The sequence below is a fragment of the Monodon monoceros genome, unplaced genomic scaffold (assembly GCF_005190385.1).
Source record: "Monodon monoceros isolate NGI ecotype Baffin Bay Population unplaced genomic scaffold, NGI_Narwhal_1 Super_Scaffold_20, whole genome shotgun sequence".
NCBI lineage: Eukaryota > Metazoa > Chordata > Mammalia > Artiodactyla > Monodontidae > Monodon > Monodon monoceros.
Genome location: NW_021703777.1, coordinates 89862872 through 89887000, shown reverse-complemented (window position 1 = coordinate 89887000; position 24129 = coordinate 89862872). Strand labels below are relative to the sequence as shown.

At 38.7% G+C, this 24129-nt stretch overlaps 1 protein-coding gene across 6 annotated transcripts in view; it reads right to left on the bottom strand.

Moving 5' to 3' along the window:
• The window catches only part of KCNIP4 (potassium voltage-gated channel interacting protein 4), a 1181969-nt gene that overhangs the window by 1563 nt on the left and 1156277 nt on the right, over positions 1–24129 (bottom strand). For all 6 annotated transcript variants that reach the window (XM_029234907.1, XM_029234911.1, XM_029234910.1 and 3 more), the window contains 4 exons: positions 18823–18893; positions 4594–4701; positions 2380–2484; positions 1678–1740 (listed from right to left, as the gene is read on the bottom strand). In XM_029234907.1, the coding sequence (XP_029090740.1) occupies positions 1678–1740; positions 2380–2484; positions 4594–4701; positions 18823–18893 (347 nt within the window). The remainder of the gene's footprint in view (positions 1–1677; positions 1741–2379; positions 2485–4593; positions 4702–18822; positions 18894–24129) is intronic.

Below are 24129 nucleotides of genomic sequence, written 5' to 3'. Positions count from 1 at the left end.
TGCCTCTAAGTACTGCCACCCTCCACCAACGCCTATGCCAAATGTTCAGATACTAGGGGTCTGCAAATGTAAATACTCTTCTACCCATTTTCCACACAGATAAGTATGGAGAGCCCATTTTGTTGAGTCTACTAGGCTTTAAACACTTTATTTAACTCTGACTTGGTGTTAAGAGGGGCTATTTCTCAAATTATTAATAGAATGCCAGCATGGAAACTGGAGAGGTGCAGAGCATAATCAAAGCGAGCAATGCAAACTGGCATTTTAGGTAACCGCCCGCCAAATCACAGAGACTTGTACACATGGAAGGATACAGGGTTTGTGTGTGAGCTAAGAGCCAACTTCATAAAGATTGGAGGTTGGGGTTTAGGAGACAGGTTTGCAGTAATTACACCTCTCTTTCTGAGTCTGTTAGGGCTAAATCTGTGTGGACTTTGGGAACCTTTAAAAATGAATGGTCTCTCAATGCCAGAGAAAGGAGTGTTTGTGAGAAACCATTGCCCAGTGTCTGCAGTTTAGCATGTTCCTTAGAAACTTAGGGGGACAGACTTAGGGCAGGATAGGGGCACTTGGAGATTGTGACTGTTTATAGCAGTGGAAAATGGTAGCAGAACTAATGATGACTTCCACTACTAGATGCCAAGTAACAATACCACCATTAAGTAGGTTGATATCACTAAGTTCGTTCAAAGACCGTCACATTGAAATGTGAGTTGAGAAAAAGGCAGGCATCAGGAAAGGGAAAGTATATCAACTTGAAAATAATGAGAAAAACTAAAGCACCAGCAAACTTCTTTGTCTCCATAATTTTTTTTTTCTTTTTTTTTTTGCGGCACGCGGGCCTCTCACTGTTGTGGCCTCTCCTGTTGCGGAGCACAGGCTCCGGACGCGCAGGCTCAGTGGCCATGGCTCACGGGCCCAGCCGCTCCACAGCATTGGGATCTTCCCGGACCGGGGCACGAACCCGTGTCCCCTGCATCGGCAGGCGGACTCTCAACCACTGCGCCACCAGGGAAGTCCTGTCTCCATAATTATTTTAAAAATTCTTAATCGTGATTCTACCCACGTCAAGTCAAATAACTCTAGGTATGCTAATACTGGTCTGCCACCAGATGGTGGAGAACCACATGGACTTTTCCTCAGGGAGAATTTTCTGCTGTTTAATTTTGTGACTGAAGACCATTACTGGTTCAGCCAAAGACATCTGTTGTCCACATACATTGAAGCAATGATGTTTCTCTTAGAAATCGGATATAAGTTTGGCCAGTGATACACTCTTGGCTGTACTGGAATTCTAAATCTATGGAGGATATGGTAGACAAGTTACATGTTATATGCTAGTTCTGGGGAAAGAACAATTCAAGTCTCACATATGTTTTATCCTCAGTGATGAATATTCTAAAGGATCTGAAGAGCAAAAACACACATGTGCAACCTTCATCTCTCCAGGGCTTCCCTCATAGCCTGCCTTGGGATAGACAATAAATGCTGATGAACTGAATGTGCAAATTGGTGATTGTTTTCAGAGTGGTAGGCTTATTCATCTCAGCTATGTAGAAGTGGTGATCTTAGGCATATGATCTTTATACTTTGCTCAGTTCATGGTGGCTGGCTGGCAGGACTAAGTTCAGCTGTTAAGGAAGCAAAAGGGATAGTTCCTTTACTATCGTTACTTACTTTTTGGCAACTTTCGATGAATTCATCTATGGTAACGACTCCATCTTTATTTTTGTCCATTTTCTGTTCAGGAAGAAAAGAACGAAAAAATTTGCTCACACTTACCCCTTGATACCCTCACACTGAACTGAACAAGCTGAAGCTGATGAAAAGCAAGCCCAGCTGCTTATTTTATGGGGAGGAACTGCTTCAGAGCACAAACTAGTAGCTTCTTAGTGATAAAAATCGTGGCTGACTGATTTTAGGCTGTTGCCTTTTCAATAGAATGTGGTATAGATCTAGAGTCACTCTGTTCTAGTAAAATCCTGCCCTCCAGCTATGACAGACTTCAGGCAACTTGCTGAAACTTTCAGAGCCTTGGTTTTCTCATCTATGAGATGGGGCTAATGAGGATTTATAAATAACCTCATAGGGGCTTGTGAGAAATGAATGAAAACAAACACCCCAAAACATGTGAGACATGGCAATTGCTTGGTGTTCTAGCCAGGATATGGTGAGTGTTCAATAAGTGGAGTTATCAATATTATGATAAATTCAAAACCAAAATTACTAAATTAGTATGATGGTAAATATTCTATAGTTTTGACTCTTTCAGTAAAAATTATTTTCCTTTACATTCTTTTGAATCATCATGATGCTTTGCAAACATCAGGAAATTTGCTCTTAATTTCCCTTTCTCTTTGACTTCTATTGCATTCCTACCTGGAAAAATGTTTCAACGTGTTGTCTGGGAGCATCTTCTTTGAGGACAGGATATGTGCATTTACCCATCATATCGTATATCGCTTTCATTATATCAAGCATTTCCTGAAAAGGAAAAGGCAGTCACATGAAGCCTCATGCAATGTGAAAATAAACCACACCGAGAAGCTTTGACAGATTATCCCTACTCAATTTCAAATTTTTTATTTTTCTTTGATTCTTCATTAAATGTCTTGGTTGTCCCAGAGGAAAAGCCAATGGCCTTATGCCTTAAAAGCAGCAGAATCAGAATGTAAGAATCAAGTCGGATCTTGGTTTCAAAATGAATGAAATTCCCATGTATCTAACATGATCAGGAAAGAAACATTCTGGTTTAATGTTTGGACTTCTGTAGACTTCACATTGGCTATCTTTGCTTTATTGAGTTATTATATATTTTATATGTTGATTATCAATTTCTGTTTATTGAGAATAAAATAAACTCCACATCATGAGAATTATACTAAAACTGATAAGTCTCAAAGCTCATTAGGGTTTTCATTGTGTTTTTCCTACTGTGGCTTTAACTAAAGTCACACATGTATATTAGTCAAACTATGACAATGGAAACACTTCGAAATTTTAATTTTTTAAATTAAAATCTAGTTTTTGATTTGTAATTTTCAATCTTAGTGAAAATAATATCTAGTTAACCTAGACATTCAGATTTATTGTTTACACTTGTTTCCTTCATATCGAAGTTTCCACAGAAGAGTATGGATTAAGTTGATAATATGGATGTAATATATATTTACTTCTGAGAGTATTCAATTCCATTTTAAATGATAAAGCAGTTTGTAGTTTGTAAATTTTACGTGAAGGCCTTTAAGATGTTTTGAGCATAGAAGTTTGTTTGACATAGAATTCATGTGATGTGTTGGGTGTAAATGGTAAGAACAGCATGTTTATGTTAAACATAGAAAGGGATAGAAAGGGATCAAAGGACCAAGAGATACCTAATATCCTGGAGGCACCTGAGTACTAAATGTTTATTGTGTACTAAATATACAAGAGACACTAAGTATCCAGGAGATATGCTCGATATACCTGAATACTTAATACTCATGAGGTCTTAATTCAGCCACCCATTTGCGAGACCCATCTGGCCCCACGTGTCTTCTGCTCAACAAATAAAACCCATGGCCATTGATCAGGTTAATTGTCACATTGTAACTGTGGTCAGGTGAACTTGTCCCTGTGTCTTCAATAGAGCAAGTTGATGTCATTGGCCCAAGATACCTTCTATTTGAAGAGCCCAATGCTCAAAACTCAACTCGGGGGAAAGCTAGTAAGAGAAAGAGGACATATGGACATTGAACCACATCCAGGCTTCAGGTAATGTGGTCTTTCAATCCTACCTCCACTCCATCCTAAATTTGTTATCTTACCCCATCCCGCCCCCCTTGCTTCTTGCTGTGTTTTAAATTAATTTATTAAACCACTTGATATGAGCATCTGAATTTGGTCTGTGAGGCTTCTTTTTTAGATAGTCCACGTGGGAGTTTATTTGGGGCTCCACTATCACATCAGGTCATTTCCCACACAGTACAGGTCACTACATAATCCACACGATTTTAAAATTGCATCTGTTTCCATATGGACCACATTATATGATAGAAAAAAGGTTACAGGCCAAATATTCTAACGTGTGGATATATTTCCTTCCTATTTGATTCCAACTACTGTCTTTATTCCATGTACAGTATTCATTAAAATGCTATTAGGAGATCAGGATGTAATCCTTCTATGTTTTTGTTTTTGTTTTTTCCCTGTGGTACACGGGCCTCTCACTGTTGTGGCCTCTCCTATTGCGGAGCACAGGCTCTGGACGCGCAGGCTCAGCGGCCATGGCTCACGGGCCCAGCCGCTCCACGGCATGTGGGATCTTCCCAGACCAGGGCACGAACTCGTGTCCCCTGCATCGGCAGGTGGACTCTCAACCACTGTGCCACCAGGGAAGCCCTCCTTCTATGTTTTATATTTACTTTGAAGATTAACTATAAACTATTTCTAGCATTCCAAATTTTTCATCAGAATATTTCCCCAGCACTACAGAAAATATTTTAGACTTCCTGAAAAAGTGATTCTAAAATAATAATTGTGATTGTTTAACATTTTGAAGTGAAAATATGAAAATGGTCTGAAGGCTAGCTGTGTTGGTGAGGCATTTCTTACTTCTTTAGTGATGTAGCCATCTTTATTTATGTCATACAAATTAAATGCCCAGTTGAGTTTTTCTTGTACTGTCCCCCGGAGCAAAATGGAAAGACCCTTGATGAAATCCTAAAAAATAAAAATAAAAATATAATTTGATATGACATTTCTAAAAAAGAAAAGTAAAACACAAACTCTAATATAATTCTCTGTCAAATGATGGAAGCAAGGGTTACAACCCTCTGGATTTTGAACCATTTATTTATAGCAAAATGGTCCATGTGTTCCGGATTATCTTTTTTTCCAGAGATTTTTTTGTGGGCATAAACCACTCCTTAGGTTTAATATTCTTACTTTCTAATTGGAAACTGTGACTTAAATCAACCTTGGAACTGGAAACTGTGTCAGAACAGACACCCAAACAACAAGACGCATGTGTATAAGTGGTATTACTTTCCACTACAAGTGCACACAATTCTTTTACTGAAAATAATCTAATAACATTGTAACTTTAAAAATACAAGCACACACATAACACAGTTCCCATGAACAAGATCTGCTAACAAGAAATATGGGCTGTCCTTAAGATATAGGCCAATTGAAGGCTTTATTTAGAAATCAAGTTATAATATGCATGGGGGCAGAAGTTAAGAGAATGGAGCTGAAAGCCAGGCTGCCTGAATTCAAATTCCAGCTGTTTCATCTGATAGCTCTGTCCTCAGACAACTTACCATCCTTTTGCCTCTATTTTCATATCTGTAGAAGGGATATGTTAGTATCTACTTCTTAAATTTTTTATGAGGATTAAAAGAGTTAAGCTGTTTATAACAGTGTCTGGCAAGGGCATCAGCTATGTGTTTGTCCAAGTAAGTGGAAACCTCAGTCAGTATCACTGTTAGGCTGATATGACTGAACGGCAGGCAAACCAGATTAACTTGATCAAATTCATATATATTTGTTGTTCTGTAGGCAGGGTTAACATTACAATATGGTGAATTCTGATCTCACATAGAACTGACAATCTGTAGTTAGGTAGGAATGAAAGAGCAGAAGGTGTTACCAAGTCCAAGCTTTCTCTGCTCCCCGCAGGACAGGACAGTAAATCTTGAGACGAGGTGTTGAGGCAAGGAATGTGACTTTATTCGGAAAGCCAGCAGACTGAGAAGATGGCAGACTAGTGTCTCAGAAAGACCATCTTATCAGGGTCTGGATGCCAGTTTCTTTTATAGAACAGAGAGAGGGAGGAGGTGAGGAAGTAAAGTAAAAAGGCCATGAGTCTTGCAAATATCTCCTGGAATGGCCAGCCTCAGGGAGGGGATGTGTTAATTTCTTCTTTTCTTGCAGCCATTCACAGGTGGACAGGGTCAGGATGCTTCCCTGAACAAAGGCACTTTGGTTTACCATTCAGGCAGAGGGGCAGTGTTCCCCGAGGCAGGCCATTATGTATAGGCAGTATCCTTTTAGTGAACAAAAGCAACGGGGAAGCAAAGGCTAAAGTAGAAGAAACAGATCCAACATGTAGTCAGATTTTGTTCTTCCCTGTAACAAAGGGAAATGCAGAAGTGGCCTCTGGGTGAATTTGTATTCTCTCTACAGTTTTACATTCCAATATTTTGTAATTGTTTTCCTGTCTTAATTTCTTTAAATGCTTTTTTTTTTTTAAATGGGTGACATTCGTGTAGTTCAAAATTTTAAAATATATGAGATTACTGATAAAAAATATGCCTCCCATTCTTGGACCCTAGTCACCCTATTTCTTTCCCCTAGACAACTGGCGTTAGTAGCTTCTTGTATTCACTTCCAAAGAATTTTTGTGCATATACAAGTGTAAGGCATATTTATTTACACAAATGATAGTCTAACAGGCTGTTCTGTACTTTATTTTATTTTTAACTTAGCAATAAATCTTGGAAATAACTCCAATCTTTTTCACTGTTGCATATGTATGAATATATCATAGTTTACTTAACCAATCTCCCATTGATGAATATTTAAAGATTTCCAATCTTATTAAAAACAAAGCCACAAAGAGTGACCTTATACATACATAACTTACATTTTGAACAAGTATATCTGTAGGATGAGTTCCTAGAAGTGGAATTGCTGGGTCAAAGGATTTGAACATTGGTAAATTTTATAGTTATTTTCAAATTTCCCCCCAAATTTCCCTCTCAGAATCTGTATATGAGAATAGTATAGCTTGTCAATACTATATGCCATCAAATTTTTTATCGTTTTCAATCTTAAAGGTTAATATTTCTTTCTCAGATTACTTAAAATTTGTATTTATTATGAATAAATTTGAGCATTTTTTCCAAATGTCTTGATTTATAGAAACTCTTCACATATTAGTGAAATTAGCCCTTGTCTGGGATATATCTTCAAGTATTGTTTCCCAGTTTATGATTTCTTTCAATTTTTATTATGTTGATTTTTGTGAAGTAGGCATCTTTTTATCTTTATATTCTAGATTTTGTCAGCCTTTTACTTTATATTTTTTGGTTTCTGTCATACTGAAAATACCTCTCCCATTCTGAAGTTATAAAAGGATACTCCCATGTTTTTGTTCTAGTACTTTTAAGGTTTACGTTTTTACATTTAAAGCTTTATTCCATTTGGAATTTACCCAGTGTTTTTAGATAGCTGTCTGGTTTCACAATATTATTTGTTACCCACTGATTTGAGATGCAAGATTTATCATATCCTTAATTCTTTTATGTATTTATATTTCTGGAACTTATGTTTTATTTCATAGTATATCTGTTTATCTAAGCACCTCTACTACATTGTTTTAATTATTAAAACATTTTAGTAATTTTAATAGCTGTAAGGGCTATTTCCTCTCAACCCTTCTTTTTCAGCTATTTTCTTTCCATTTTTCCTTATTTAAGTATTCCACCTGACCCCTATTGGGATGTTTATTGAGCTGGAGGTAAATTTACAGATCAACTTGGGCAGAACTGACAACTACATGTTGATGAGTCTTCCTATTCAAGACAATAAGAAACCTTTCCCTTGTCCAGGTCATTTTTGTCATTGAGTATGTTAGTTTCCTCTTGCTGCTATAACAAACTACCACAGATTTGGAGGATTAAAATAATACTTGTTTATTATCCTCCAGATCTGTAAATCAGAAGTCTGAAATGGGTTTTACTGGGCTGAAATCAAGTTGGAGGCAGAGCTGCAGTCTCCCCAGTGGATCTAGGGATAGAATTTGTTCTCTTGCTTTTTTCAGCTTCTAGAGGCCACTTGCATTGATTGGCTTGTGGCCCTTTCCTCCATCTTCAAAACACAGTACTCCAACCTCCTGTTGTAGTATCTCCTCTTTGCTACCCTGATCTTCCTGCCTCCCTCTTACAGGGACCCTTGGGATTACATTGGGCCCATCCAGATAATCCAAGGTGATCTCCCCATCTCAAGATCCTTAATCACACCTGCAGAAAACCTCCTTTACCATGAAAGATAACACATCCTACGTCCGGACATTAAGATGTGGACATTTTTGGCGGGTCTTTATTCAGCACACCAAACTCTAATACATTTTAAGGCCTTTTGTTTTTTCCAAGTTGTTCTTTCACATTTCTTAGTTATATTTATTTCTAGGTATTTTAATCCCTCTGTTGCTGTTATAAAGGAGGCCACAAGAATTCCTTAGTAGGCAGAGAAAAGAAGAGACGCAGGCAACAAATCTTGAAAATAAGTTTCTCAGGAGGTAAGAGAGGTCAAGAGAAGAAAGCATTTCACTAGGAAAGGATGGTTCATCTTCATACCAATCTGCTGGGGAATGAAAAGAGCTTACTGAGTCAGCAACATGGAGGTCACCAGTGACTAAAGGGAGAAGCTTCAGTGGAGGGGAGGGAGCAAAGAGTGATAGAGACTGTTAGAAAATTCACCAACCATGGCTGCATGTGAAGACAGAGGGACAGGGCTATATCTGAAGAGGAGGACAGGACCACAGAAGAGAGTTTTGAAGATGAGCACTTTGAACACTGAAGGGACGAATCTAAAAAGAGGAAAATACTAAAGATGTGTGTGTGTGAGAGACAGAAAAAGACAGAGAGAGAGAGAGAGAAGTGGACTATTCCTGCGATGGTGGGAGAGATGGAGATGGTCTGCCCTGGGAAGAGAGGAGGCACATTTCCTCAGCTAATACAGAAGGAAGGAGAACACCATGCAGATGCCCCCAGCTGAGAAGAGGTGGGAAGATGAACGAATCCTCATCTGAGACCTTTAATGGGTGTTGTCTGCTTGGGAGTGAAGGACATGGTGGAAAGGATAAGAACTGAAGGTTTGAGGAGGGAGAAGGAGACAGCCCTGCTCCTGGACAATAAGGTGACTTGTGCAAATTACAGGAAGCTGCAGCTCCCTCAAAATATTTTTCTGCCATCTGCTGGAAAATTGTTGTAACATATTTAAACCTGTAGTATATAATATACTGTAATTAAGAGGTAATGACCCTCTTGGTAATTTATTTAATCATTCTTTCTTATTGGTATATACGTGTATTAATTCAAATTTTTCTTTATTGTACGTGATGCTGTAGTAAATATTTTTCTCCAACTACTTCCCATCATTCTGACTTATTTCCTAAGGAAAGATGTGGAATTCCTGGGTTAAAGGGCTCTGGGAACACTGAAATTTATTAGTAGTAATGAGGACAGTTTATCGACAAGTGTGTGGGGCTTGGTATTAGGCAATTTCTATGCGTTACTTTATGTCAGCCTCACACAACCATAGCAAATAGGTATTGTCGTCCTTATATTAAAGATGGAGGCTCATAGAAAATACGTGACCGAGGCAAGGGATGCAGCCAATGAGAATTAGAGCTGGAAACTGAACCCAGAACTCTGACTCAAAGCCCAGGCTCTCATTTTGTCTAGAACTGAAGCAATGGGCTGTGGTTACACAGAAAAGTATGATATAAACAAATGCTACATCTCTTTTTTTCTGATACTATAGGACATAATTGTAGGGTGATATGAAACAGTGACTCAAAGTGATTGCAATTTTACTAATAACATTTGTAGAACATTTGGAGATACCAAGAATTCATAATTCTTGCCATGAAATGACATGCATAAATGAATTAGAAAATGGCCTTAGCTTTTAAAAAGGGAAAGTGAGTCAGTATGTGAATACATGTGTGACTAGGAACAGGATAAGAAGATAAGATCAGCTGAAGAAGAATCCCAACAGTTAGATGCCCAGGAAACAGAAGAAAAGAGAGTGAGCAAGAGAGAGACAGAGAGAAATTGATATCAGTTCTCTGAGACTGACCAGTTGTTATACAGGATCACTAACATTACTGAGCATATTAATTGTGCCAGACCGTTTTCGAAACTCTCTAGATTCATCATTTAATCTGACAACGAGCTTGTGAGGTATCTATCCTTATTATTTCCATTTTACATTGAGGAAATTCAAGTGCAGAGAGATTGAGGAACCTGCCCCAGGTATCCCAGCTAGAAGTGGTAGAGTTTGGATTGAGCCTCCTGACTCACAAGCATGTGCTCTTTCAGATGAGAAGAGATTTCTGGCACCTCCTTGGAGATTGGAGTGTTAAAAGAGGAGCCTGAAAAATTCTAGGACCGGGTCAGAAAAAATAGAAGATGAGGCTGGAGCATCTTGTAGTGTCCAAAAGTAAGGAATGAGCAAAGAAAGAAACAAAGCAAAACAAAAAAATAAACAACCACAATGATGGGGCCATGTTGAAGCCAACTGAAAGAGCTTCCAGTGGCCCAGCTGGAACAATTTAAGCAAAAAGATAAGATATTGAACTATAACTCAAGTATAAAATATATGTCCATTAGTCCACACCGATATGAATCACTGGTGGAATACATTCATAAATGGAGGAGAAGAGACAAATCCTTCTCTTCTTTGGAAGAGAAGAATTCCAAATCAACTATATGTATACTCTACCCTTAAGGAGTCGGAGCATAACTCCCAATCTGTAAGTGTGATCTGTGCATAACTTCCTTCCAAAGAGTATGGTTTGGAAAGAGGGATAAAAGCGTAACTTTACAGTAAAGAAATTACCAGCACTACTTCAACCAGGTGATCAAGTTTTACATCAAATGGTCATAAATCATGTTGATACTATGGACTCTTGTTATGTAATAATAAAAGCACCTTACCTCTGTGGTCTTCCTCCTCAAAACACATATCCCTATTCCAATCATGAGAAAAAACATCAAACAAATCCCAACTGAGGGACATTCTGCAAAACAGCTGACCAAAACTCCTCAAAACTGTCAAGGTTATCAAAACAAGGACAATTTGAGAAACTGTCACAGCCAAAAGGAGCTTAAGGAGACATGGTGAGTGAAGGTAATGTAAGATCCTAATAGAATTCTGGAACAGAAGAAAGGCTTTTGGTAAAAACTAAGAGAATCGGAATAAAGCATGGACTTTAGTTAATAATAATGTATCAACATTAGTCCATTAATTGTAACAAGTTTACCATATTAATGCGTGATGTGAATAACAGGAAACTGGGTGCGAGGTGTATGGGAACTCTCTGTACTATCTTTGCAGTTTTTCTGTAAATGTAAAACTGGTCTAAAATAAAAAGTTTATTTAAAAGATGATTTAAAAAAAGAGGGACCTGACCTTCAGACTTTTGAAGCAGATAGAGATATTTATTGGATGCTTTTTCTCTTGTCTCTCTTGTAATAATCTTCTGCTACCCCAACTTTCATTAAACATTTCAGTGTATGATAAGAGGGATTCAAAGAACTTGCCCTTGGAGGCCACAGGAATGTAGACAAGGGCAGCCATGGCTGGAGGAGCTGGATACCCCACAGCAAGACTATAAGGACAGAGCAGGCCAGAAGGACAGGGTGACAAGCAAAAACTAGGACACATGCAGCATGGCCACAGTCCTTGGGAATCAATAGAAATGCATGGGTGAGTCCCAGGTTAAAGAACCTTTGTGGCAAGAATTGTTGGATTCTACAAAAATTAGTCATGAAAATGGGGGCATGTCAGCTCCATAAGGACAAAAATTGGTGTCTTTTGTTCACTGTTGTATCCCCAGCACCTTGAATATATATATATATATTTTTTTTTTTTTTAATTTATTTTTTGCCGCCCCGTGCCGCATATGGGATCTTAGTTCCCAGACCAGGGATCGAAACCGCACCCGCGCAGTGGAAGCGCGTTGTCTTAACCACTGGCCCACCAGGGAAGTCCAAAAAATATTTGTTAAATGCAGGAACGAAATGAAAGGACATCTCAGCTACCTTTCCCTTTACTTCGCCAAGGAGCAAAGCTCCTGGAATGGGCACAAGAAAAGAAGAGGAGAATTATGTGGACAGGATGTGTAAGTGTGTGTGTGTGTGTGTGTGTGTGTGTGTGTGTGTGTGTGTTGAGAGATATAATAAAACTTAATGATTTAATCTAACAAAATGGAATTCTATACCTATTGGTAACATTGCCTAAATAATTCCCCTTGATGCCTGACATCTCAAAAGAAAATAGCTATTTAACTTGACAAAAATGACTCATCCTAGAAGGAAAGTTTTCTTGTAACCATAATTGATATCTGGGGAGAAAAAAACCATTTTTTCTCATCACTGTGAATGACAAAGGGATTATTTTGGGGGGTTTATAATGCCTCCCAGGGTACCACTCACATTTCATTCTGTCATAATTGAATTGTCAGTGAATGGTGTTTTCTTGAAGCTCTGGACTGCGGCAGTCCTGCTGTCAATCATCAGTTACCTGTAGTAAGCAGGGATAGCTATTCCAGAATTGTTCCAAAGGAAAAGTACATTTTCAGACAACAGTTCAAGTAAACTTGCCATTAGGGATGTGCTCAGAGGGGTGCACTGCTCTGATGGTGGTAATATTCTAGAAAAGGTAACTGTTGAAATAGTGGTAGAAGTTCAGAGTTGCTTTTGCAGTCAGCAATTGGGTCATTCAGTAATCAGTGCGTGGGATGAATTACTGAGTGGTAATTGTAAACACTGGTGATAACTCAGTAATCAAATCATAGAAGACCATCTCAGATGTCTTCCAGCAAACATAGTGCCTCAGTATCTCCCTCTGCAGGAGGCAATCTATTGTGAGGGTTAAGAGTGGAGGTTGGAAAACTATGGTCCAGGGCTCAAATACGGCCCACTATGTGTTTTTGTTAATAAAGCTTTATTGAAACACAGCCATGGTCACTTATTTCGGATTTGTCTGTGGTTGCTTTTGTCTACAACAGCAGAACTGAATTGGTAGAATGAAGACTATATGGCCTGCAAAGCCAAAAATATTTACAGTTTGGTCCTTTACAGAAAAGTTTGATGACCCCTGATTAAAACCAATAGGTTTTAGAGACTTAGGTAGAGCTGAGGTTCAATCCTGGTTCTTCCATTTACTAACTATATGACTTTGGACAAGTCACTTAACCTAAGTTTGTAATTCCTCATCTCTAACATGTGGCAAGTAATACAGGTCCTTTATTTTTTATCTGCAACTTACCACGCCCATCCAAAAATTCTTTTGTAAACTGAAAAAGAAAAACCTTTACCGGGAAGACAGGGGAGGTGGTGAATTTTGGTGCCAAAACTCATGCCAAAACCTGAACTGAAATGGCATGAAAGTATTCTAATATCTATCTATCTATCTGTCTATCTATCATCTATCTATCATCTCTATCCTTTGTCATCTACTATCCATTATCTGTCCATCGATCACGTTAATCAGAGGACACTAAAAGCTATTTTAATACTTCCAAATCATAGTAGCTTATTTACCACTCACACACAGTGAAATACGAGTGGGGCTGGGGTTCTGTTCCATGCAGTCATTCAGAGATCCAGCCTTCTACTTTGCTGGAAGGCAAACTGAAATATGTAACCTCACAGTCTCCATAGATGGGAAGACAGAGGAAGGAGATGTGGTCACTTCCACTAATCTCCCAGTGGTCAAAACTCAGTCCTGGTCCCACCTAGCTGCAGGAGAGGCTGGGAATACGGCCTAATCATGTGATCATAGAGCAGAGCACATGGACATTGGATCAGTAGTGCTCTCTGCCATATTTATTGTTTATCATAGTTTTACTGAACAAATGTTACACCCTTGATTATAGCATACTGCAGACCCTGCAGGAGACATTAGATAATATAGAGTATAGGCACAGCATTACGTTTCTAAAATCTGCAAGACTCTGAATGAAACTCAGCTGGCTCCAAGGACTTCAGATGAGGGACTGGGGACCTACATATTCCTCACCGGCTGGATAGCACAGTTGCTAAGAGATGCATTCTGGGCCAGACTGCTTGGGTTTGAATCCTGGCTCTCCTACTTTCTAGCTGTGTGACCTTGGGCAGGTTGCTTAACTTCTCTGTGAATCTCTTTCCTCATTTGCGAAAATGACAAGTTACTATATGTAATTCATTCAGCCCAATGCCTGACTCATAATGAGTGCTAAACAAGGGTCAGCTGGTATTATTGTGTGTAGCTATTACTATTGTTAACGTTATTTTTACACACTTAGTACAGTGATTGACACACATTAAGTGCTTGTTTTATAATCAGATGCAGAGCAATCTTTCACAGCATCACAGAGCAATCATCTGGCCTGTGCTTGAATGTTTTCAGTGTTATAAGATCACTATGTAATAAGATGACCAATGTCATTCTTAACCGGCTTCATTAGAAAAATCTCCCTTGTAGAAACCACGGTGGTTAACATCTAATAAACATGAGGACATATTTGGTGCCGGGTGCTCAGCCAAGCCCCTAACTGACATCACTTTGTCATCCTTCCTTTACCCTGTGAAGTAGCTTTGCTTGCTGATGATTTGCAGAGATGAACACTAAGCCCAGAGGGTTGAACTACTCAGCCCAGGGTCTCACAGCCACTTGGTGCTGAAGGGGTGTTAGATCCAGTCATATCTGGATCCAGGGCCCCTCCTGTCTTACTCACTCTACCCTTTGGAATTAAGCAAATTAAGTAGGAAACTTCCATTTCCCTTTATCTCAGAATCAGGATGGTCTCTGCTGTGCCTCCCAAGATGCTATTGTTACCCCAAATATGTTCATTGCCTAATCATTTCTGTTTTCTAGAGACTTTTCAGGTAGGTAATCAATTTAGGAACATAACTACAATAACTTAGTTTTAATTTTGATTTAACATTTATTAATTTAACCATTGGTTTGTCTTTAAAGAAAACAATTTTTCTACCAACATGCTTATAGTATATAGCCATTATAACTAATTTCCCAAATTTTAACCAGCATTCATCACAATTACTGTGACGAATATTACGTATTACAATAGCGACATTAGGCATGGTTCCATATCATTAACACCAGACTAAATTTACATGTGAAATTGGATACAATGTGCTATAAGTAATTGATGGAACGTTTCTGATACATTAAGTTAGTTCAAGTAATGAAATCACTAGCAGTCTCTGTCTTACTCAAACTAGCTATGAGAGATTGTATCAGGTGAACTGGAACGTTTGACTTTTATGTTATGGCTAAACTAAGGCCGGTGCAGCAGATACTAATACGATATTGTTCATAGGCTGCCAAATCGGAAGAAACATTACAGGGGACTGGTACCTATGACAATCTCACGTCTTCCCCACTAAGTGCTGCTGCCACATCGGAGGCAACCCAACTGCCCTCGCCTTGACCACTGCCAGCTTCTCCTCCTATTTTCCCGGTGATATTTCTTGGTTAAGTTGTGAGATGACACATTGAGTTTCCTGGCCCAGAATCTTCATTTTAGTAGCGCTCAATCTCTATGAGCATCTCGTATGTGTGAGGAAGCACTTTGCTGCCCTGGTCACTCTGCCCCAGGGCCAAACTGAATGACCTCTCAGCAGGCTGCACCTCCCTTTTGTCATCCTGACTCCACAAAGTGTTGAAATGTAAGTCTACCAATTTAATTTTAGTATCTCTTGAACTTGTCTCCTCCTCTCCAATGCCTTAACTGTAGTTCGGGCTGACACCAGCTCCTGTCTGGACTCTTGGACAAATAGCTGCTAAATGGACTTGTTTCTAGGAACACAGCCCTGATACCTTAACTTCCCCGCTGAAAATTCTCCAAGGGCACCTCACCTCCTGCAAGATAATTCAGCCTCCTTAGCATCCTGCCTCAGATGTGTGAGGATCTGTCCTCCGCCTCCTTACACAGCTTTCCTGTCACCCTCCTCTTTTGTATTCCACCTTCTAGGTGGTTTACAAATGCTTTCTCTTCATTCCCAGGCCTCTGCCTCACTCCCACCGCTTCCCATCCTGAGCCATTATTCTCTTGAGCATCTCCGGCTTGTCCTTCAGACCTAGTTCATCAAGTCCATGGGCAGGCTTCCCTGTACAGCCCCACCAGTGCCCTTCCTTGTTGATTCCACACCATCACCTGCTTTCCTTTATCCCGGCACTCACTGAAATTTCTGCTCATGTGTAAGATGCACCCTTCCCAATCCTAAATATGCATACCCTCTAAATTATCTGGTTCCCATTATAAACAGTGCCGATTCTGCCCCCAATTACAGTGTGTGAGTGGGGATTTCCTCACACCATCAAGTTATCTCCAACACCAGATGTGTGTCTTATAATTGAACTTAACGCTGATACTTTCTACCTGGAGACAGAGCCAGATACTACATCATTGCCCCCTCCCAGCCCCCAGCTTCAGATGCTACTTGCAAGTATAGGTTGTCACCTGTGCTTCTGACCAATGGGTTACATATTGGAGGTTCCAACAAACTTTTTCTAGGGTTCAATGACTTTGCTAGAGCAGCTCACAGAACTCAGAGAAACATTTACTTACTAGATTACTTGTTTTTTGTAAGAGGATATATCTCAGGAACATCCAAGTGGAAGAGATGCACAGAGCAAGGCATGGGGAAAGGGCTTGAGCTTCCATGCCCTCTCAGAGCCCCCAGCTCTCCCTAAATCTCCAGGTGTTCACCAACTGGGAAGCTCTCTGAATCCTGTCCTTTTGGGTTTTTAAGGAGGCTTCATTACAGAGGCATGATTAATTAAATCATCGGCCATTGGTGATTGAACTCAGTCTCTAGCTCCTCTCCCCTCTCAGGAGGACAGGACGGAGGGACTGAAAGTTCCAACTCTCTATAATCGAGTGGTTGGTTCTCCTGGCAACCAGCCCCCACCTCTAGCTGAGGTTCAAAATTCACCTCATTAACATAACAAAAGACATCTTTGTTGTTCTCCTCACTTAAAACCCAATGTTTTAGGAGCTCTTTGTCAGAAACTGGGGACTAAGACCAAATATATATTTCTTTTCTTGGATATATATTTCTTATTATAAATCAAAATATCACACATATATTAAAGAGTGATAATAATTCTACTCCCTAGAGACAAAGCACAGCCATTCAGAATATAAGCAAATAGATGATTTACACATTCTACCCATGTAATATAAATAAAATATACATAATAAAACAAAATAATACATAATATATAAGCAAATGTAATAAATATATAAATAAAATATATTTTATTTATTATTATTCTATTATAAATAAATAATGTATTTAGCTGTGTGAATACTCGGGACATATTTCATCTTACTGATGCTTACATGTAGTATTTCATGAACAAAATTAAATACAAATCACTTGAAGTACATAATTTGAAAAGGGATTTCCTTATAAAATTGTCAGTGTGGTGAATGTAGCATTTTGTTATATTTAATTTCTTTCTTCTATCTCTCACTTACGGACCTTCGAGAGCAGGGTTTTTATCAGCTTTGTATTTCTAAGGCCTACCACAGTAACAGGCCCACAGTGGATGCCAGTAAATACTAATTAAATTGTTTGCTTTCTGGGTTTGGACTTTTCTTGTATAAACACATAGAAAGTACTAGAAAGCAAACTCAACGTGTGCTGTCATTCGCACTTATTTTGAAAGATAAGAGCAACTTCTTGACAATACAATGAGGGAAAGTAACTGTTCTTAGGCTTTTTCTTTCCTCTCCTCAAAAATTATCAGGCAGTACTAAGAGAGAAATTTATAACAATAGATGCCTACATTAAAAAAGGAGAGATGTCTCAAACAAGCAATGTAACTTTATCCCTCAAAGAGACAGAGAAAGCACAAACTAAGCTTAAATTAGAAAAAGGAAATAACAAAAATTAGAGCAGAAATAAATAAAATAGAGAATAGAAAAACAATAGAAAAAAAATCAATGAAACCAAGAGTTGGTGTTTTGAAAAGATAGACAAAATTGACAAACCCTTAGCTGGACTAAGAAAAAAAGAGAGAAGACTCAAATAAATAAATAAATCAGAACTGAAAGAGGAAATATTGTAACTGATGTTACAGAAATAAAAAGAATCATAAGAGACTACTATGAAAAATTCTGTGCCCACAGATTGGATAACCTAAAAAAAAAGTGGATAAATTCCTAGATACACACACACAACTTACCAAGATTGAATCATGAAGAAATAGAAAGTCTGAACAGACCTATAACTAGGAGATTGACTCAGTAATCAAAAACCTCCCAACAAAGAAAAGCCCAGCAGCAGATGTCTTCACTGGTGAATTCTTCCAAACATTTAAAGAACACCAATGCTTTTCAAACTCTTTCAAAGAATTGATGTGGAAGGAATACTTCCAAATGAGGTCAGCATTACCCTGGTGCCAAAGCCAGACAAAGACATCACAAGAAAACTACAGGCCAATATTCCTGATAAACATAGAGGCAAAAATCCTCAACAAAACACTAGTAAACCAAATCCAACAGGACATTAGAAAGATCATGCACCATGACCAAGCAGAATTTATCCCTGGGATGGAAAGCTGAATCAACATATGAAAATCAATTAATGTGATATACCACACTGGCGGAATTAAGGGTACAAATCATATGATCATCTCAATAGATGCAGAAAAAGCATCTATTGACAAATTCAATACCCTTTCATGATATATACTGTCAGCTAGGAATAGAAGGAAAGTATCTCTACATAATAAAGGCCATACATGAAAAGGCCATAGCTAACATCACACTCAGTGGAGAAAAACAGAAACCTTTCAATGGAGAAAAATAGAAACCTTTCTTTCTAGGATTAGGAGCAGGGCAAGGATGCCTACTCTTGTTGAGTGTTCTTATTACAATAATAATAATAATAATAATAAAGGAATAAAAGGCTCAAAAAGCAAAAAAAAAAATTACACCACCAAACTCAAATTTTCACCTTAGAAGCACTAAATCCCTTTCAATGTGTCTAAAGTCAAAGCATATTAAAAAAAAAAAAATCTAAGACTTACCTCAAAACTTACAGCTCCATTGTGGTCCGTATCAAATGCATTGAACAGAAAATGTGCGTATGTGGTAGAGTCTGAAATGTCGAAAATAAAATAATAAGTTAGCATTTCAATATCCTACAAAGGATTTGTATAGCATGTCCCAAGCCTCTTTCTATCCAGGAAAATTTACTCTACCTCCTTTGACTTGTGCTTTCTTCTCAGCTGCCCACCTTCTCTCCATAGAGGATTGTAATTTGAGATTCATAGGTGTGAGTTACCTACAGAGGCCATTGGTGACAGAAGCTCTCTAAGATTTTGGCTGGAAATGCTCTGAACACATGGGAGTCTTGAGTGATGTTACTGACCCTGGGATGAATAATGTTACCATAGATGGGTGTGAGGATTAACAAGACGCATCTGGAAATTGCATAGTGCTTGGCAGGGACTATCTCTAGAAGAAGTAAAATAATAAAAATATTAATAATGAGGCACAGATGAATTGCTATTATTGATGCTGTTATTATTAGTTTGTTCATCATTTTACAACCCAGATAAGGATATCAGGACTCAGAGAAGTTGAGAAACTTGCCCAAAGTCACACAGTCCATAAGGAGTAGAGTGGAATATAACTTAGGTCTTTCTGACCAAGAAGTTAAGCTAGCCCATAGCCAGTAAGGCTGCCTGATGAAGTGGAAACCAGGGTGATTTGGGAAGTTTCTGAGGCCATGTTGAAAGTGGATTGTGTGGTCCCAAAGGTTCCCAGTTGAAAGCAGTGAGGAGCTCGTGCTTTGCCTGGGTCCTGGATGGGATTAGAGGTTCTGGGCAATGGTAGACAGCTTTGGACAGCTCTCTTGTCCCAGTGCCACACGATGGTACCTAATGATACTGAAGTTCTCTGAAATCTAACACTTCCTCTGAGTTTGCTTCAAGTAGGTTATTTCCCTCTAATTTTTCTTTCCTTCCATTTTTCTCCTTTGTCTCCCTAATCTCTGAAATTTCTGCCTTTATATTTTTAAAGTATATGTATTTTTCTTATTGTTTTCTTAGTGCACAGTTTTCATTTTTAAGCGCTTCTGTGCTTGACCCTTGATCAAATTTACGTGATTCTTTTAAATGTTTCATCTCATGGGTTTTAGCCTTTTATTGTAACCTTTTTTATATTAAAAAATTATAACCTTTTAGCTCATTGGCTCTAGCCTTATATCTTCTTTTTAAAACCTCATCTATTTCTATTTTATAACTTTTAACCTTTATTTTTACTGGGATTTAGCAAAACTTCTGTTCGCCTTTTACTTTATGAATTGCTTTTTGAAGACTGTCAAGAAAGTAAGTCATAGAAGCAGGAGTAGAGAATGGCTCTCCCCAAATAAGGGAGGTCAGAGGTCATGCAAACTTCTCTCCTAGCTCTCAAGCATCCACGGCCTATGTATGGACTGTCTTCCCTGAATGCTTCACCCCAATGGTTAACTCTGTTGCAGGCCATATATTTCACAAGGCAAATTGTATACTCAGTTTCTCAAAATGGTGGTGGCACTTTCTTTCACCTCTTATCTTGAAATATGACGTGAGGAACCACTTATTTTTAAACGTATGAATTAATAACACTGTTTACAATGAGCCAAACAGGCACCACAATTGGGCCTTAACAGTATGTAAAACCGTTGTTTGTAGAGTGGATGTCTATCTTGTGTTTATTCGTCACAGGAAGAAGCCCTTTGGGGTATGAAACCAGGGTTTTGACTACAATCAATTTAATGAGATTGTTGGGAAGTTCCATATAGAATTATCAAGAATTGTCAGTCTATTTCTATTTGCAAAGTTGTTTTGCTCTCAACAGTACTTTTACATAGACTTCTTGAACTATTTAGTGCCCTATGGAGAAATGAGCTGACAGATGGTATGCTAAACTTATTTTCAGGGAAGAAAAAATAAGGGATTTTGCATATTTTAAAATGAGCTTCATTAAGCAGGTCTCTTGTTACTTTATTTATACAGTAAGAGTAAGTGCCTTTACCTTAGCAAGCAGAACTCACCATGAATAATGGCTCAGAACAAACGATGTTAGCAACTTTTAAAAACTTAAAACACAAGATAATGTAGGCATACAATAATTACCATCCTTCTCAGATGAGGTTGTTCTAGTTTAAAGCTTGACACTAGGACACACACTCTCAAGGTTTTCCCTAATGTGGTTCAGAGGACGTCTTTTTCCTCTAAATGTACCTTGGCAAGTTTCCTGGAAGTGAAGCCAGTTTTCTAACCTACATATACCAGGCGGAGAGAGGTTGCTAATACAGTAGTGGAGTCAGATTGCCCGAATTTGAATCTCAGCTCTACCAACTATTAACCGTGTGACCTTGGGTGTGTTGTTTAACCTCTCTGTGACTCAGTTTCCTCAGCTACAAAATGATAACAATATGTACTTCAGAGAGTCATCATAAAGAGATTAAATGAGGTACTATACCCAAAGTTCTTAGAACAGTCCTAGGCAAATATTAAACCTTCACTAATTATTAGCTATCATTATTAAATAAATGTGATCAATTTTTTTTTTTTACAGATTAATACAGTTCACCTGAAAACATTTCTATGTTTTGTGAACTCTCAATTGTGTATCTAAGTGACTGAAGTTCTAACCTAATGGAACTTCATGCTCAGTGAAAACCAGTACAATTATATCATGAATGGTACTGAGTTTCTGACAGTTTGGATTTCTTCAGTAGACATCCGGAGACAGTGAAAGATTTTAAAGAAGGGGAATGATGCTACTAGCTTTGATGGGGTGAGAGGAAGGAGATAAGGCATTGGAAGTGTCTGACTGGGCACAGAGGTGGATTCTGTAGAGAAAAAGGACACTGTCCACAAAACCATCTTGGTCTGATTTCATCTGACTGTGCTCTTCTTAAATACTCAGTAAATATTTGCTAAAAGGATGAATAACTGGCATCCTGGATTCTAGATTTCAGTACAGTTCAGGGCTCAAAAGAAATGGCAATGGTTTCTGCTCTTCCCATATGAGCTGACAGTCTTCTTTGACCATAATTCCTTCCATAAAACAAAAACTTACTGAGTATCATACGATGACTTTGCTCAGTTTCCTGTAATTTTACTTGTGAAGCTGAAAATTAAGTGTTGAAATTTTACAGTTAGGGGACAAAATTTGTGGAGTCTTAAGATAGGAAGTGATCTTGGATGCCATTTAGCTATTTATCTACATTTAACAAAGGCGGGAAGTGGGTGTAGGTAATGTTAGGGACGTAGTTATGGTCACCTAGTTAGTTAACGGTAGAGTTGGTAATGAAATCAAGACATTCCAACACTAACTCTTAGAAATAAAGGATGTTAGAACAGAAGGAAAACATGAGGATTCTTCTGTTCCACATCTGGTGAAGGAACAACCTGAGGCCCAGAGAAATAAGCTATTTGAGCCACACATTTTCATGGGGGCAGAGAGTCTATCTGTAAACTCAGGACTCTTGACTTAGTCCAGTGTCTTTAACCCAGTTATGACCAGAGCACAGTGATGATACCAACTAATCCCTTGGTTGAAAAGGCCATTGATACACATACATTTCAGAATATTTAAACAAATACGCTTGATTATCATGTTCCAGGTCTGTGGTTGAAATCAGTCTGGTTGATTTCTTTCTTCCCACCACAAATCCCCTACTCTCACCTGAGTTCAAGCAAAAGGTACAGACTTAGATTAGTGCATTTGAATATACAATTCATGGCAATGTTACTACAGTAAGGCAGGTTCACATACATGAGTGGTAGTCTCTGTTAAGTATGTTCTCTCTAAATCACCCTGAAAATTCCTAGAAATATTGTCTGCGCATGAGAAGGATATTCAGTGGGTGGAGCTATTTGGAAAAAAAATTTAAACCTTTATGTCCATAGAGCTCATCTAAGTGCCTCAAGTGTCTTGAACGCAGTGATTGTTCGATAAATATTTGTTGACTTAGAGTCTTCTGACTGAAGCTCATTGATTTGTTCCTCGAGTAGCTGTTTATCAGGTGCCTTGTATAGTCAAAGCAAATGCAAAATTCCTACAACAGAAGCAGGAGTAGCCCAGGAAATTGGAATTTTCATGAGCTTTAAAAATGTCTGGTGAGCTAAGAGTTTCTAAGCTAAGGTTTCCCCTGTACGTGGCACTGAAAAGCATTGCTGGGCTTCCCTGGTGGCGCAGTGGTTGAGAGTCCACCTGCTGATGCAGGGGACATGTGTTTGTGCCCCGGTCTGGGAGGATCCCGCATGCCGCGGAGCGGCTGGGCCCGTGAGCCATGGCCGCTGAGCCTGCGCGTCTGGAGCCTGTGCTCCGCCACGGGAGAGGGCACAACAGTGAGAGGCCCACGTACTGAAGGAAAAAAAAAAAGAAAAGCATTGCTGTAATGATACAGGTAATGGCACAAACAAGCCATTTCCTCTCGGCTTGTTTTATAGGAGACATACTTTATCCCTTACAAACAGGAAGATTCTGTTCAGTCCAGCTGTGCTGACATCCAGAACTCCAAAGAAGTCGTGCTTGGTAAACCATCTTGCTAAGAAGCAGAGAAAACTAAAGAGCCTGACACAGTACAAATTGCAGAAGGTTCTGGCAATAAGACAAAGAACCTTCCTGGAGGAAACTGTGAGACATTGTGATTTATGGACCCATCATTGTTACGACTCATAATGAGAGACCTCTGTTGCTTTCAGGCCATCAACCTAAATAAATGACTCCACAGAAATGTGAGGATGGCCATAACATGGATTTGCCTGCCATCGGAGAATACATTCCTCCTTAGGACATTTTCCCTTTTCTAGCGGCACTGCAAGATACAATTTGCATGCGCAATATTAATTTTTTAAATTGCAAGTCATCATTTTAAAAAATATTTCATTTCCTTCAGTAATGCTGGCTGCTTTTAGATTTATGCATTCAATTAACAGGAATAATCAATGAATTTTTAAGAGTGCAAAAGTGATCTTTCCACAAATCCCTTTGGACTTTGTAACAAGAATCCCTTGCAAAGGATTGTGCTTAAGTAGATGTTCTCTAATGTTGAAATGTTATTTTTCAGATAAGGATAAAATTTTAATGTGGAGTTGTATCCAATTTGTAGCATGTAATAACTTTCATTTGAGATAATCAAAAAATAAAAGATTTCCATTTGTGCTAAGTGTTTTTTATTTTTATTTATTTACTTATTTATTTTTGGCTCTGTTGGGTTTTCATTGCTGTGTGCAGGCTTTCTCTAGTTGCGGCGAGCCAGGGCTACTCTTCCTTGTGGTGTGTGGGCTTCTCATTGCGGTGTCTTCTCTTGTTGCAGAGCATGGGCTCTAGAG